The sequence below is a fragment of the Oryzias melastigma genome, linkage group LG17 (genome assembly GCF_002922805.2).
Source record: "Oryzias melastigma strain HK-1 linkage group LG17, ASM292280v2, whole genome shotgun sequence".
NCBI classification, from domain to species: Eukaryota; Metazoa; Chordata; class Actinopteri; order Beloniformes; family Adrianichthyidae; genus Oryzias; species Oryzias melastigma.
Genome location: NC_050528.1, coordinates 21,508,074 through 21,521,289, shown reverse-complemented (window position 1 = coordinate 21,521,289; position 13,216 = coordinate 21,508,074). Strand labels below are relative to the sequence as shown.

The 13,216-nt window shown below is 37.7% G+C and overlaps 1 protein-coding gene across 1 annotated transcript; it reads left to right on the top strand.

The window, feature by feature from the left end:
* Positions 1 to 10,416: 10,416 nt before the first annotated feature.
* fabp6 (fatty acid binding protein 6, ileal (gastrotropin)) lies at positions 10,417 to 11,434 on the top strand. The gene is made up of 4 exons (XM_024274146.2): positions 10,417 to 10,568; positions 10,652 to 10,824; positions 10,893 to 10,982; positions 11,316 to 11,434. Exons 1-4 carry the CDS (start codon positions 10,502 to 10,504, stop codon positions 11,364 to 11,366), a joined length of 381 nt encoding a protein of 126 aa, XP_024129914.1. The 5' UTR covers positions 10,417 to 10,501; the 3' UTR covers positions 11,367 to 11,434.
* Positions 11,435 to 13,216: the final 1,782 nt, after the last annotated feature.

Genomic DNA, 13,216 nt, shown 5'->3' with positions numbered 1-13,216 from the left:
GAAGCAATAAAAGAAAACACCTTCTGCAAAACTGCAATCAAACGTATTTCCGCAGGAAATGCAATTTTTCTAGTTCTTTCTATAATAGATAATAGGTCTGGTGATGTGGGTTTGATTGGGTTAGGCCTGTTATTAAGAACTACAAACGTGCACATTGATGACTTCACATCCGAGACACCAAGGCCCAACCCGAATTCTTCCCTTCTTCCTTCCCCTCCATTTGAAGGGGCATTTTTAGTCCAAGTGTGTCCGGAATATTTTTTTTTTTTAAATCTGACCCTCCAAGCGGAGGGATACATAGTCCTCAATTGTGAGGGTAAACTGTGTTGCACTGAGAAGCGCTTTTCTCCACGTGGGTGCGCTCTGAAGCACAGACGTTTAAATTTTAATGTAAGTAATGACTTATTGTTATTTATTTAACCATTATTTTACCAGGAAATCCCATTGAGACTTACATCTCTTTTTCAAGAGAGACCTGTTGCAGAATGACCTTTTCAAAGTTATAAAACCGCTGTTGCTATGCGCTGGAAGCTCTGCCCTAAAGCTAGCGGACTGGCAATTATTGGTGACGTCATCGAACGAAAGTGACATCCGAATTATGAGACACTATTTTTTCATAACGCTCCGTTTGGAGGGTAAAGTGAGGGGCTAGGGAGAAGGGAAGAATTGGGATTAGGCCCTAGACTTGTGCTGAGAGCAATATAAGACACATTTTTAGCCAAGTTCAAATAAAACCTTTTATTTGAAAACGCGACAATAGTTATAGATTACAATGGAGATTATTGGAATTAAAAAAAAATACCCGCTAATTTGTCTGTAATTATTCAATCACTATGCGATAATTTGACACCCCTAATGAATAACACTAAAAACATACAGTAAATAAGACAATGAATTGATCGTTACTATATAACAATAGATATTGCAATCAGTGCTGCTTAAGCAGCAACTGTCATTTTTATACTGCTAGACGAGAAAAGTTTCAAGCCTGCAGAGAAACTCCTTAGGTAATGAATAAAGTGAGAACACGTTGACTCCAAAGATGTTTTTTCATGCTGGATTCCAGCTTAATGTCTTGGATAATCCTCTTTTGGGGTGGTTTGAAAGCTTCCCTGATCTTTAACCCCTTACTCTTGTGGGGGATCTGAAAATAACTGAACCTGTTATGTTATGAGGTCTTAATGGTTTCCATGCTGTCTTTAGTCCAGATCAGAACCCAGATCAGAGCAAGCCTTCTTTATCTGTTTCTTCAGCCTTCCAAGGTAACGTGATCTGATGCTGCTGCCCCAACAGGTGACGAGATTAGACTCTTCACAACAGACTTACAAAAGATATGGAGCATTTTGCTGCAAACAATGAAAGGATTAAGCTTCTATCAACAACTCTTCCTGTTTTCTTTCTTTCTTTTTGAAAACACCATCTGTAGTAAATCTGCAGATGTTAGCAAAAGTACTGCAGTTCATCCAGTGTATATGAACCATTGAATATATAAGAAATGGATGAGATTTGTGGTTGTGTAACTTATTGGGCCAATTTGAAGCTCGATTTCCAGCCCATTAGTTTATGAGCTCATCACTGAGCTCCGACCTTTCCAAAAGGGGCCAAAGAGGCACGACAAACAAGCTTAATAGCTGTTGGAACACGGCCATTAAGAATAACCGAGGACTCTGCTGTCTCCTATTAATCATAAATCCATGGCCTCATTTGTGTGCAATGTTAAGTATATAATAAAATATAAGGCACATAAAAATTCCCCTCTGGTATAGTTTTCTACAACATAAATCTGACCACAGAAGTGAAAAACTGTTTGGAAGTAGGTTTTTATGTTTTAAAGTTGGACCATCTATGGAGCAGGGGGAGTGAAGCCTCCTATTGGTCACTTTATGAACTCAAATGGTTCCAGGTACTTTTCTTATGTGTACTTCAATTTGGAAGTCAAAGGACTGCTAGTTCAACACATTCCAATATTCGGTTAAGGACCCGTCCACGTGACTTTTTTTTAAAAATCGATATTTATTGATTTTTTTTTTTTTTGGACACACAAACAAAACAAAAAAATACAGATTGACCCTGTACACAAAGAAAACATTAATGCGCAAGGAGTTCTACTCACACAATACATTGAAAATAACAAGAAAAATAATCAGTATTAAGCAAGATATACATTTTACATTTGAAACTAAAATCTGTGTCACTTTTTGACACTTTGGGTGTTCCCAACTGGTCAATTTTTGACGTGCTGGCAGTTCCCATGAAATCCCAAGTCCCTGACCGCGAGACACGTCTAGTACTGGTACCCTAACCCTGTACCAATACCCTAGCCCGGCACTGAAGACTGTACCGGACGTGGTACCAGACCCGAACCAATAGATGCGGTACTGGTCGCAAACCCATACTTGATTAGGGTACCGGTGCGCTTCACATCCTAGTAATGGACCTGTTCTGGTTCACAGTCCAGTTGGGGACCCGTGATTTAATGGGAACAGCCAGCTCATCAAAAAACGACGAGTTAGGGACACCCAAAACGTCAATTTTTGATACGGAGGGTCCTTAATCAAACGTCAATATATGACAAGTCTGTAGTGAGAATGAGTTGGCTGGTTGGTGCATATTGAGAAAGACTGCAATGACAGTATATACACTGTAGGTGCTGAATATTTTCATTAGAGGAAACAAAGACTTTAGCACCTCAGAAAAAATACAAAGTTTCCCTTCAATTCAGATTTCCTTTTAGATACCCTGCCCCCACCCCAAAAAACCTTTCTTGTGAGCCCATGACTTGTTGTGTAGTTGTTCCCTCTTAAAAGTTTAACGAGAACACAAATTAAACACAGTATGTGTTGCATTTTCAAAATATAGTATTTTTGTATCTAAGATAGACATTTTTAATTGAAAAACACTTTTACTCACCACAAGTCTGTTTGTGAATGAGTGGTTTGACTTGTGTCAAGCTAACAGAATATCTAACAAACCGATTTATCAGAGAATGTTGGTTCCCCACAGCTTTAGGGTCAATGATCAGAGGTCTGCAACTTTCAGCACTTAAAGAGCCTTTTGGGTCAACTTCTCGCCGACCACAACTCACTAGGAGCCTCAAAGCCTTATTTCACCCTTTGGAAAAAAAAGAAAAAACATTTTTTTTTTAATTTTATTGTTACTTTTATTTAAATATATATATATATAAATGAACTGTTGCATTTCTGATGTGTATTTATAAATATATAAATAATAACCGTTTTTCAAAATATTAAATAATTCATAACTTTTGACAGAAATTCCTATGACTTACTTTCAAAATAAAATCATCTCAATGTAGCAAATGTAGTGGTTTGTAGTCTAATATCACCAGAAATGATATTTAAAAAAACAGTTAATGCAAAAGCTAATGTTTTGAGCCATAAAGTGTACTTAAAATCGTTGTTCAGAAATAGTAAATCTGATTATAAATTTGGTGTGCCTTAAGGATGAATTTCTGGAGCTCATAAATCTTTTAAAGTGTCTTAGTACGACTTTGATAAACTACAAATGATTCATGGATTGTTAGTGAGATGCAGCTACCATAGTCAGCGACCTCACAGAGAGAGACATAACTGTCCTTTAACTGTTAGTGAATGAGCTGAATAAAGTTAACTCTTTTTAACTACACTACTTGCTTACTTTTTACTTTACAGTTTCCTTTCAAACCAAAAATCTTTCTATTTTTCTTTAACCAAAGAGCCACAGGAGAGGGGTAAAAGGCTCCGGAGCTTCAGGTTTTCAAGACAGCACTTGCTATAATGAAATGCTGATAAGTGACGCCATTGCCAGCAGTTTTCCTAGCTGAATGAGTGCTTTAATGGTCCAAACTGTTTGTTTAAATATTATCCAACTTTTTACAAGGGATTTATGTGGGTTTTAATCTTCAAAAGTCATGACAGTTTGCAGGATCATAGTCCACTTTGCCAGTCTTAAAGTAAAACTTAGGTTCTAAAAGTCAATGGTGTAATTCAATAAGCTGGCTGGTGCATTGTGATCGCTTCACAGTCTTTGCAGATTATTTGATTATGAAGGAAATCAATGGACATTGTTTTAATCCAATTATTTTTAGAGATTTCCCTTTTTCAGAAATGGTACTTTAGCAAAGCTTTATCAGGACAAAGGCAGACGTCCTTGTTCTGTAACTTCTGCCCAAACTTATTAAATGTCAGTCCAGAGCACTTTTTCTTCAAACTGTACTTCATACGTTTTAGATGTTACGTTAAAGATGCACGTTTTGGTGAACACACAAATAGAATATAGATTAACATTGTATAACCATTTATTTCATATTTGATACTGCCTTTTGTTAGACACATATTTCAGTATAGTATAGTATGATCCAAACTTTCCTTAAAAACCCATTGCATATAATTTGGCACATTTTCCTGCACTGTAGTTCATCTTCATTCTACTAGGGGAAGTATAAAATCATTTCAAAATCGCTGCTAGAGGAATACTCACTTGTGTACGTAGAGCCCTAAAATTGACTTTAAAACTTGTGCAGTGATACATGTATGTTAGAGTTTTGAATACGGAAGCCGGACGCGCATATAAATCGACTTACAAGCCTCGTGTGAACGTAACTCAAGGATTAAACATCCTCTCAAAAGTGGAAGTCATTGTTTTGTCACTGTAGCTGCATTTACATGGACACAAGTAATCGGAATAAACGCCTGATCAGAATAAAAATGTGTCATGTAAACACAGCATTCGGAATACTCTGGCCCGATCAGACTCATTCGGATCAAAAATTTCTTCAGATCAAGATATGTGGGTTATACAGATTGTTGGTTAATTAATTTTAATTGGCACATGGAAACGTTTGTTACAATCGAATAAAGTTTTCAGGGCTCATGTGCACAGTTCTATTCTAATCTGGTCTTTGATCCGATCGAGGGCGTTTTGCACATGTAAACACAGCTTGTGGCAGTATTCTCTGAAGTTTTCTTGTGGCTCACCTGTCTGAGGTGAATCTTTTGAATCTATACAACTTTTGCATCAAAAGAGGACATTTTTTCCTTTTCACCAGCCTTTGGCTCCTTTTTCTCACCACCTGACTATATCTTTCATCCTCTCTGACTGCTGTGCAGACAAGGTCACAGATGTCTTTCACACTTTTCTATCACTGACTATCACTATTTTTTGTCATGTTTACCTTCAAGACCTGACATTGCTAACTCCGCTTTGCCTCATATGACACAAACACACATATACACGCTCTCATGCACTGCAGTTGCATCACTAGTGAATTACCATGCCGTTCAGCGTTATTAAACATGACACTCGGCCCAGATAATGGAGCCTTTCTTCATCTCAATTTGGAAGGCTAATCTCATTGCTTTGATTAGCAGCAGCTTCATTTGCATATCAAGGCCTCCCTTCTTTTAATTCCTCTATCACAAATCCCTTCTCTAAAGCAGCAGATAAAAGGAATCTATCTATATGTATCTCTCTTTAGGATCTCCCCCTCTTCTTTCTCTACTTGCTCCTCTTGTTTCAGACTCCTGCTTTTGTTTCTCATATTTTGTGCCCATCATCAACGATCAACCATCGAGAGGACGTCCCTCATAAAATGAGAGGTTGGGCCTAAGCAAAGCATGACTTCATCCAAGCGTGACCCAACCAAAGGTTGGCCTGGTTACTTATTGTCCAGCCTAATTCTCATTTTAGAGTCAGAGGGATAAGGTTTTTTTTTTCTTTTTGCAATTTCAACTCAACTATTAAAATGTAACCACAAAAGTTACAACACTGACCATAAACCCAATGGATAGTTGTACTTTGCTCACTACTCATGGTAAATTGAGATTAAGCATGGCCTTGAGGCCATTAACATGGAATTGGGGTTGGAAAGTTAGAGTAAAACCAAAAAAAAAAAAAAGCTGGAGGAACAAGAGCACATTCTCTTCAAAGTACTGCTAGGTTTGTGACAGCTCAATGGTCGGAGATAAGATAAGTGGACTGTCAGAGGAAACGGAGCCACTTATTCCGAAAAAGTTCTAAATCAAACAAAATATATTGTTAACTGACTTTCTTAAAAGCCATAAATATTAGTAATTAGACTAATAAGATAGGAAACTTCTGCTAGTTTCTTGTATTTTACCTCTAAGAACTTTATTACCTTGATGAAAAAAATTATTAAAACTTTACCATTTTCAATATTTTTATCTCACATACTAAGATTTCACAAAACACTGATCAAACAGAGGGCTAAGAATACATTTTTTAAACAAAAGAATATACCATGGTTCTGTCCAAGTCAAGATCTTTTTATTTTCAGTGGTGTCCTTATATAACCTATGTATTTGTAGGATAAAACGGTGTCTGCGGTAGGGGGAGGACTCCTATCACTCTGACATTGATGTGCACAGGTGTCACCTATCGGCCCTGCGGGGGATGGTGGGGGACTAGTGGCCTCTTGTCCCATCCCATACTTCTTGGTCAGAAATCTGGTGCTGGGGATACACCAGTAAGACAAATTCTGAGGTGTTTGGCTGGTTGGAGAACCCATCAACTTCTTGTAAGGCATCGATCGGTAATCTATTTAAAGCTGCATTCACACCGGATGCAATTCGCACTTCAGGGGGATCGAGGTTCAATGTTAAGTCAATGTACCTGCAGCGCAATTTGAGTGTCAGACGTGGCGTGTCAACCAATCAGGGTGTTGGCCTGGTGGCCTTTTATTCATAGAAAGTGGTCCTTCAGATCTCTGGTCATCTGAGCTGGGGGGTTGCTCAATTCTGGTCCTCCCTGTACTTTCTTGCTTTTTGTGTCAACTGATGGCTGGTTGGTCCTGGCTTATCTTGAACCTTTCTCTGCTGTTGGGTACATCCGGCTCTCGTTGGTGCCCTTCACCCAAGGGGCCCGTCCTCACCTCTACCCTGTGTTGGACTTCTTGTAGGTCTAACTGGTGACTTGTGGTTGTTTGCTTATGTCGGTGATAACCCTAAATATCAAGCAACTTTGAGTCCCTTTTTCTGTTTCTGCATCTAAAATCTTTATCTATGTAGGTTTTTCTGTGACCCTTGCCCCCATTTTAGCCTTTCCCTTCTCTCTTACCCACTTGATGGTCCCCCATAACACCCCATTTTACCCTTCTTCTCTTCTCTTTCTGGTCGCCAGTGGTGCAGCAGTAGGGCGGTCAACTCTTGATCGGAAGACTGCAGGTTCGATTCCCGTCTTGCCCGCCCATGTATTGAAGTGTCCCTGGGCAAAACACCGAACCCAAAATTGCCTCTGGTGGAAGGTTGGCGCCAGTGTTCGGCAGCGGAACCGCCACCAGTGTGTGAATGTATGTTTGACTGGGTCTGTGACTGTAAAAGCGCTTTGGGCCTTCAAGAACGGTAGAAAAAAATCACTTTAGAATTATACGTCATTTAACATTTTAAAAGGTATATATCACATAAATATAGTTACAAAAAATAAAGCTTAGCCTCAAATACAAAAGAAGTTTCAACAAATATACTCCCGAGTGCCCAAAGATCACATTAATCCGTTTTTTAACGATAAAATCTCTCCTGATTTTCAGCTTCTATTTGTTAGTTTAGCTGCTGGACAAGTTAGGCATAAATAAAAAATAAAAAAATAAAAACTGTGTCATACAGAAATTTCCATCACATATTTAGTCTAGCTTCTTAAGGTTCACAGTGTGATCCTATTATTCCGATAAAGATTAAATGTTCTCCTCCACCATCCTTTCTCGGGTGGATCGTTAAAATGTGCCGAGTAAAAGTTCAAGAAAATAAAGCTTACATAACTGTGATGAGACACTGCAAATAAACATTATGGCCTCTTACGGTGTAAAAGTTTGTAAAAATGCAAACTGTTGATAATAGTGTTGCTGCTTCTATGTGGGCTATATTTTGAGTTATATCTTGATTGAAAAATATATATTAAAGATGATAAATTGCTTGGTAAGAACTCACAAAAAGAGAAACTGGATTCAAAAACTCTTTATTAATGTAATTTAAACAAGAATTTTCCTAATTTTCTACAGCTTTAAGGTTTTGTTTTCCACTTGACATTCGTTTAGAGCGGAATAAAGCAAAGATGAAATAAGAGTAATGGTCCTACTTGCTTGATGGCTTGTGAACTTGAGCACAATGAAGGGTTTCATAGTAAAACAGGAGGAAGAGATGGTTATTGTTTTTTATAGGATGATGGCCAACCTTATGCTTTTATGTATCTATAAAAACAATACTCAAAGTTCATGTTTACATTGCCGTCTGGAAATACTGTCAGGAGTCCTGAAGAGCAGATACTTAAATGACTTTAATAGAGCTACAAAAGTTTTCATCTTAACACTAACAGAAATCTGCAGTCATCTAGGTGTCCAATTGCTCATTAATTTATAACAATATCATCGTTTGAAACCAATTTCACTTTATTTTCATCAAAACACTGTTTTAATGCCAATTTTTGCCATCACGTAGTTTGATTTGATAGATTTCTGACATTTTCTGTGAACATTAATATAAAATATCCAATAACATTTTATTCAGTTAGAAATATTTCCCAACAAAATTGATAACTGGGTCTTTTATTAATAAAACAAATAGCTTAACACTTGAATTTATTTCTAGTAATGAAAAAAAGAAAAATTCACTAACGAATTTGCTTTAAAGTCGATGCTAAATTTGCTAAGTTTGATGCATTGCTGCATTAGTAGTGTCAAGGGGTTAAATGAAAAGCTGTTGGAAGTATTCTTGCTCATATTCTTTTATTATATAACATTTTATGATTTAATTTTGCCATAAAAAGCAGGTTGTGATGACAATGCTATCCTTTTTTTCATCTTTTTATAATTTCCAGTTCAACTAAAGGTCTTACAAAAGTTTGCAACACTTTTAAAGAAATGTATTTATTTTATTTTTAACATTTTGCGTATTCTTTTTTTTCAACTATCTTTAATATATTTTGGTTAGAATACGTTAAAATCTTTAGATATATTTCTTGTTTTTTCTGTTTATGTTAGAAAAGCTCGCCTTTCCTTGATATTAACTTCCAAAAGTTACAAAGCAATTGTTTTACTTGAAATATTTGTCTAAAAGAAGACAATATCTTTTTTTATTTTACTTGAAAAAATAAAAATAAATATATCGATAAAATAAAAGCAAAGCATGTCAGCTCAGGTGAAGGACATCTAAAGCATTTTTAGATTTTAAAAAATTTTAACATTCAAAAAAATGTTTTTTAAATGGGATTTTAAATAGAAAAGTTTGACCAGTAGAAGAAATTTAACCAAAAACAAACAAAAAGTCAAAAACAAAAAGCCCCATTTTTTTAAAATTAAGTTGTGATTACAGTTCAATGCTATCCATTTAAAAAATATATATAACTTCCAGTTAAACTAAAGATCTTAGCAAAAGTTTGCAATACTTGACTCAATAATTTTATTTATTTTTAACATTTTACAGATATTGTTTTTAACTATCTTTAAAATATTTATGATAGAATACATTAAACATTTTAGATATTTCTTGGTTTCACTGTTTATGCTGCAAAAGCTCTCCTCTCCTTGATGTTTGCTTTCAGAAGTTACCAATAATCGTTTTACTTTGAAATATTTTATATTAAATACTTGCGTATATTTGAAATAAATGCAAGCATGTCAGCTCAGGTGAAGGACATCTAAAGCATCGTTTTTTATGTTTTGCAAATGTGTTTTTACCAAGAAAAGTTAGACAAGTTGAAGAAAGGTTACCAAAAACATATTCAAAAAATAATATTTGAGTTTTACTTCATAGAGTTGAGACTAAATTCTGCCTTAAACACTTAAAAAGAAATTTGTAAAATAAAGATTGGGCTTTTACTTTGAAATGTGTGTGGATCAGATTTGCCAACTTTCTTATAAAACCTTTAACAAACAAACAAAAAAGGTTGGCTAAATTTAGATTGTCATCAACAGCATCATTCTTTATTAAATTAGTACAAATTAAGGAGACTAAAAGATGCCAGGTGTGTCTTCTCAAATACAGATAAACTCTAAAATAAACCCATTTACAGTCACTTTTTCCACATCCACCTATGAATGGAGACCTCACCTGAATACCTTATTACACGCTCTTTCCTTTGAAAAGATAACAAACACTTTCATATAAATAAACTGTTAACAAAAAAAAAACAAATCTCTTTATTTGATTATTGGATCCGCGACTATAAAATCTGAGGTTAAAACCGTAAAATCCTTGCGAGGGAGTTCAATGCCCCGTAGGTTAAGTGGTAGTTTCACCCCTTTGGAGAAGTCAACGTTTTATTCTCTGCATGTGAACTCCATAAACTCACATTTATGCCGTTTATTGCCATCTTCCTCGTTGGCTGTTGTACTCATCATCTTCAGCTTGAATGAGTCTCTTGGGTCATCACGTGTGAGGAAAGAGGCGGTCAGAGGTGTGCTGTATATAAACAGGGAACGCTCGCTGCACCACTACCTTGCTTTTCCCCCCCTTTCAGCATCTTTGCTCTCGCTCCTCAATACTCCACCGACATGGCCTTTGCTGGACGATGGGAAGTCGAATCCCAGGAGGGTTATGACGAGTTCTGCAAGGGGATTGGTAAGAAAGATTGAACCTAAAATCCACAAATATGTATATATTTTAGTTTTTCTAGCTCAATCTTTCTTCTTGTCATCTTCTAGGAATTCCCGCTGATGTCATCGAGAAGGGCCGTGACTTCAAGATGATCACGGAGGTCACCCAGAATGGGGACGACTTCACCTGGACCCAAGTCTACCCCACTCTCAAGGTCAGCAACAAGTTCACCATTGGAAAGGAGAGCGACATGGAGACCATCGGAGGAAAGAAATTTAAGGTACGGGGAACAATGAGATGCCAAAACCTCGTCTTTGAAACAGCCGGTTGATTCGATTCGCTCTGCAGGCAACCGTGAACATGGAAGGGGGGAAGATGACCGTGAGCTTCCCCAACTACTTTCAGACCAACGAGATCAGTGGAGGGAAGCTCATCGAGGTAAGCAAGCTGACTGAAGCTGTGTTACATCTTTACAAAAGTTATCATGCTCATTAGAGTCACCTGCAGCTGAGGTTAAAGGTGGCTAACCCCGTTGACCCTCATCAAGCCATTCACTACCAGAGCAAACCTCTACAAACCAATTCAATCTCCACACCACCAAGTTTTGACATTTTTTTCCAAATTACTGCCTTTGAATTTTGTTTTCTTGGATCAATAAAGTGAAAATATAACACTGAATGGAATCTTGAAGATGTTTTAAACCAGATTATTATCTATAAAATAAGATTTTATGTTTTGGAACCACTGAATAATTGAATCTCCCCTTTACAGACCTGCAAAGCCGGCTCTGTGGTGATGAAGAAGGTCAGCAAGAAGATCTAACCTACCTTTTGACGTCAACTCCAGCAACAAGAATGCTAACTCGGCTATCAATAAAGCCTAAAAAAGAATGTTCAGACTTGTGGTGTTGTTTTATACTTTAAGACTTGTTCAAAGTGTGCTTCATTCACGTGAACCCACTGAACCTAAAAAGTAAAAAACGTTACACATTTCTTTATTAGGAAACAGTCAATTTTCTGTTGCACATCTGTGTGTCGCGGAGGCTTTTTTTCAGCTTTCAACTGAGTAAATTAAATCAGAAACTAAATCTTTTAAAAACTCCGACCCAGGAAAGTCCAAGACTTGCCTTTTTGACTTGCTCAGCTAGAATCGGCTCACTGATGCCATAAATATTGGTGTTGTCAGTCAGATCTAAATACCTTGCAGACATTAAACCTAGGGTGGCTTTGTGAATGCCGAAAATGAATGTCATTCCATCCTCCACTGCAACACCCACCAAAATACCTCGGTCTACCCTGCCCCCAAAGTTACTTACTAACTTTATTTACTAAAATGATTAACAAAAAACAATTAAACTATTTCTTAACCAATAAAATTTCCATTAGGAAGAAAAAAGTAATTTTGTAAAAATAAAACAAAGATATTAGCTGCGTTTCTATTGACTATTTGTGATGATAAATTAATGGAAACATGACTATGTTGAAAAAAATTGCAATTATTGAATAAAACATTTTTGCAAAACATTGTTGAGTTGACATATAGTTGACATATTTTGCAAAACTGCAATAGAAACACTTTTAAAAAATTAAATGAGTCACATGACAGTTACTGTACCGCTATGCAGTGCCCAGCGAGCGCCACAAGAGGTCCCACAGCTTCACACAGCTCATCAAACGTTGAGCGAATCATGCGGAATTGTTGGATCCTCAGCTCCTCTGTAAAATCACCAACTACAATTTCCCCCAAATCGTGTCATCTGTAGCCGCTCCCGCATAGCTTGCCGCTGTGTAGCCTGAATAAGATGCTGACGTCTCCTTTGATAGATGATGATGAGCGCTAGTGTTGAACCCCATTTTGCTCCTTATAAGTTGGCGTGTGTGTGTGTGTCTGCATGGCTGAATGTGTGTTGGACTGTAAAGCACTTTGGGCCTTCTAGAAAGGAGGTAAAAGCAGTATACACGTCCACAAGTGGGAGTTGTGGTTACAGCCCAACACCGTGCAAGATGTTTGGCATTCGCTAAACAACACCAAGATTGGCAAATTGCTTCAGGTTCACTCTAAACACATGTGACAGACCTAACAAAGTCTGGAGACGTTCTGCTGTCAAACATGACCGGTAAGGAAGTGGGTCAGCAATAGTTGGGGGGGGCGCACAGCTCTCCATGTGCTCACCAGAGGTAGGATAACTGTCGTTAGGTACCGAGAGGAGATTATAGACCAGGGGTGTCCAAAGTCAGTCCTCGAGGGCCGGCCACCTGCTGGTTTTCCAGAAATCCTGCCTTATCTGCTGCTGATTACCAGGATAAGGTGTGTTTGGCCAATAAGGAGATCCCATGGCAGGTTGGTAGAAAACATTTAGGACACAGGGAGGACTGAGGACTGACTTTAGACACCCCTGTTGTAGACCATATGCTGGTGTGATTGGCCCAGGGTGCCTCCTAATGCAAGACAATGCTAGACCTCATGTGGCTGGAGTGTGTCAGCAGTTTCTGCTAGACAAAGGCATTGATGTTGTGGACTTGCCTACTCGTTCCTCAGACCTAAATCCAATTGGGCACATCTGGGACATCATGTCTCGGTCCATTCACCAATGCCAGGTTGCACCACAGACGGTCCAGGAATTGGCAGATGCTTTGCTCCAGATGTAGGAGGAGATTCCCCAGCAGACCATG

What these genes read in the sequence shown, in the direction of transcription:
- fabp6 (XM_024274146.2), top strand. Translation starts at nt 10,502, where the DNA reads ATGGCCTTTGCTGGACGATGGGAAGTCGAATCCCAGGAGGGTTATGAC. An exon ending in CGAGTTCTGCAAGGGGATTG is followed by an intron (nt 10,569 to 10,651) that starts GTAAGAAAGATT and finishes GTCATCTTCTAG; the next exon opens with GAATTCCCGCTGATGTCATC. An exon ending in TCGGAGGAAAGAAATTTAAG is followed by an intron (nt 10,825 to 10,892) that starts GTACGGGGAACA and finishes TTCGCTCTGCAG; the next exon opens with GCAACCGTGAACATGGAAGG.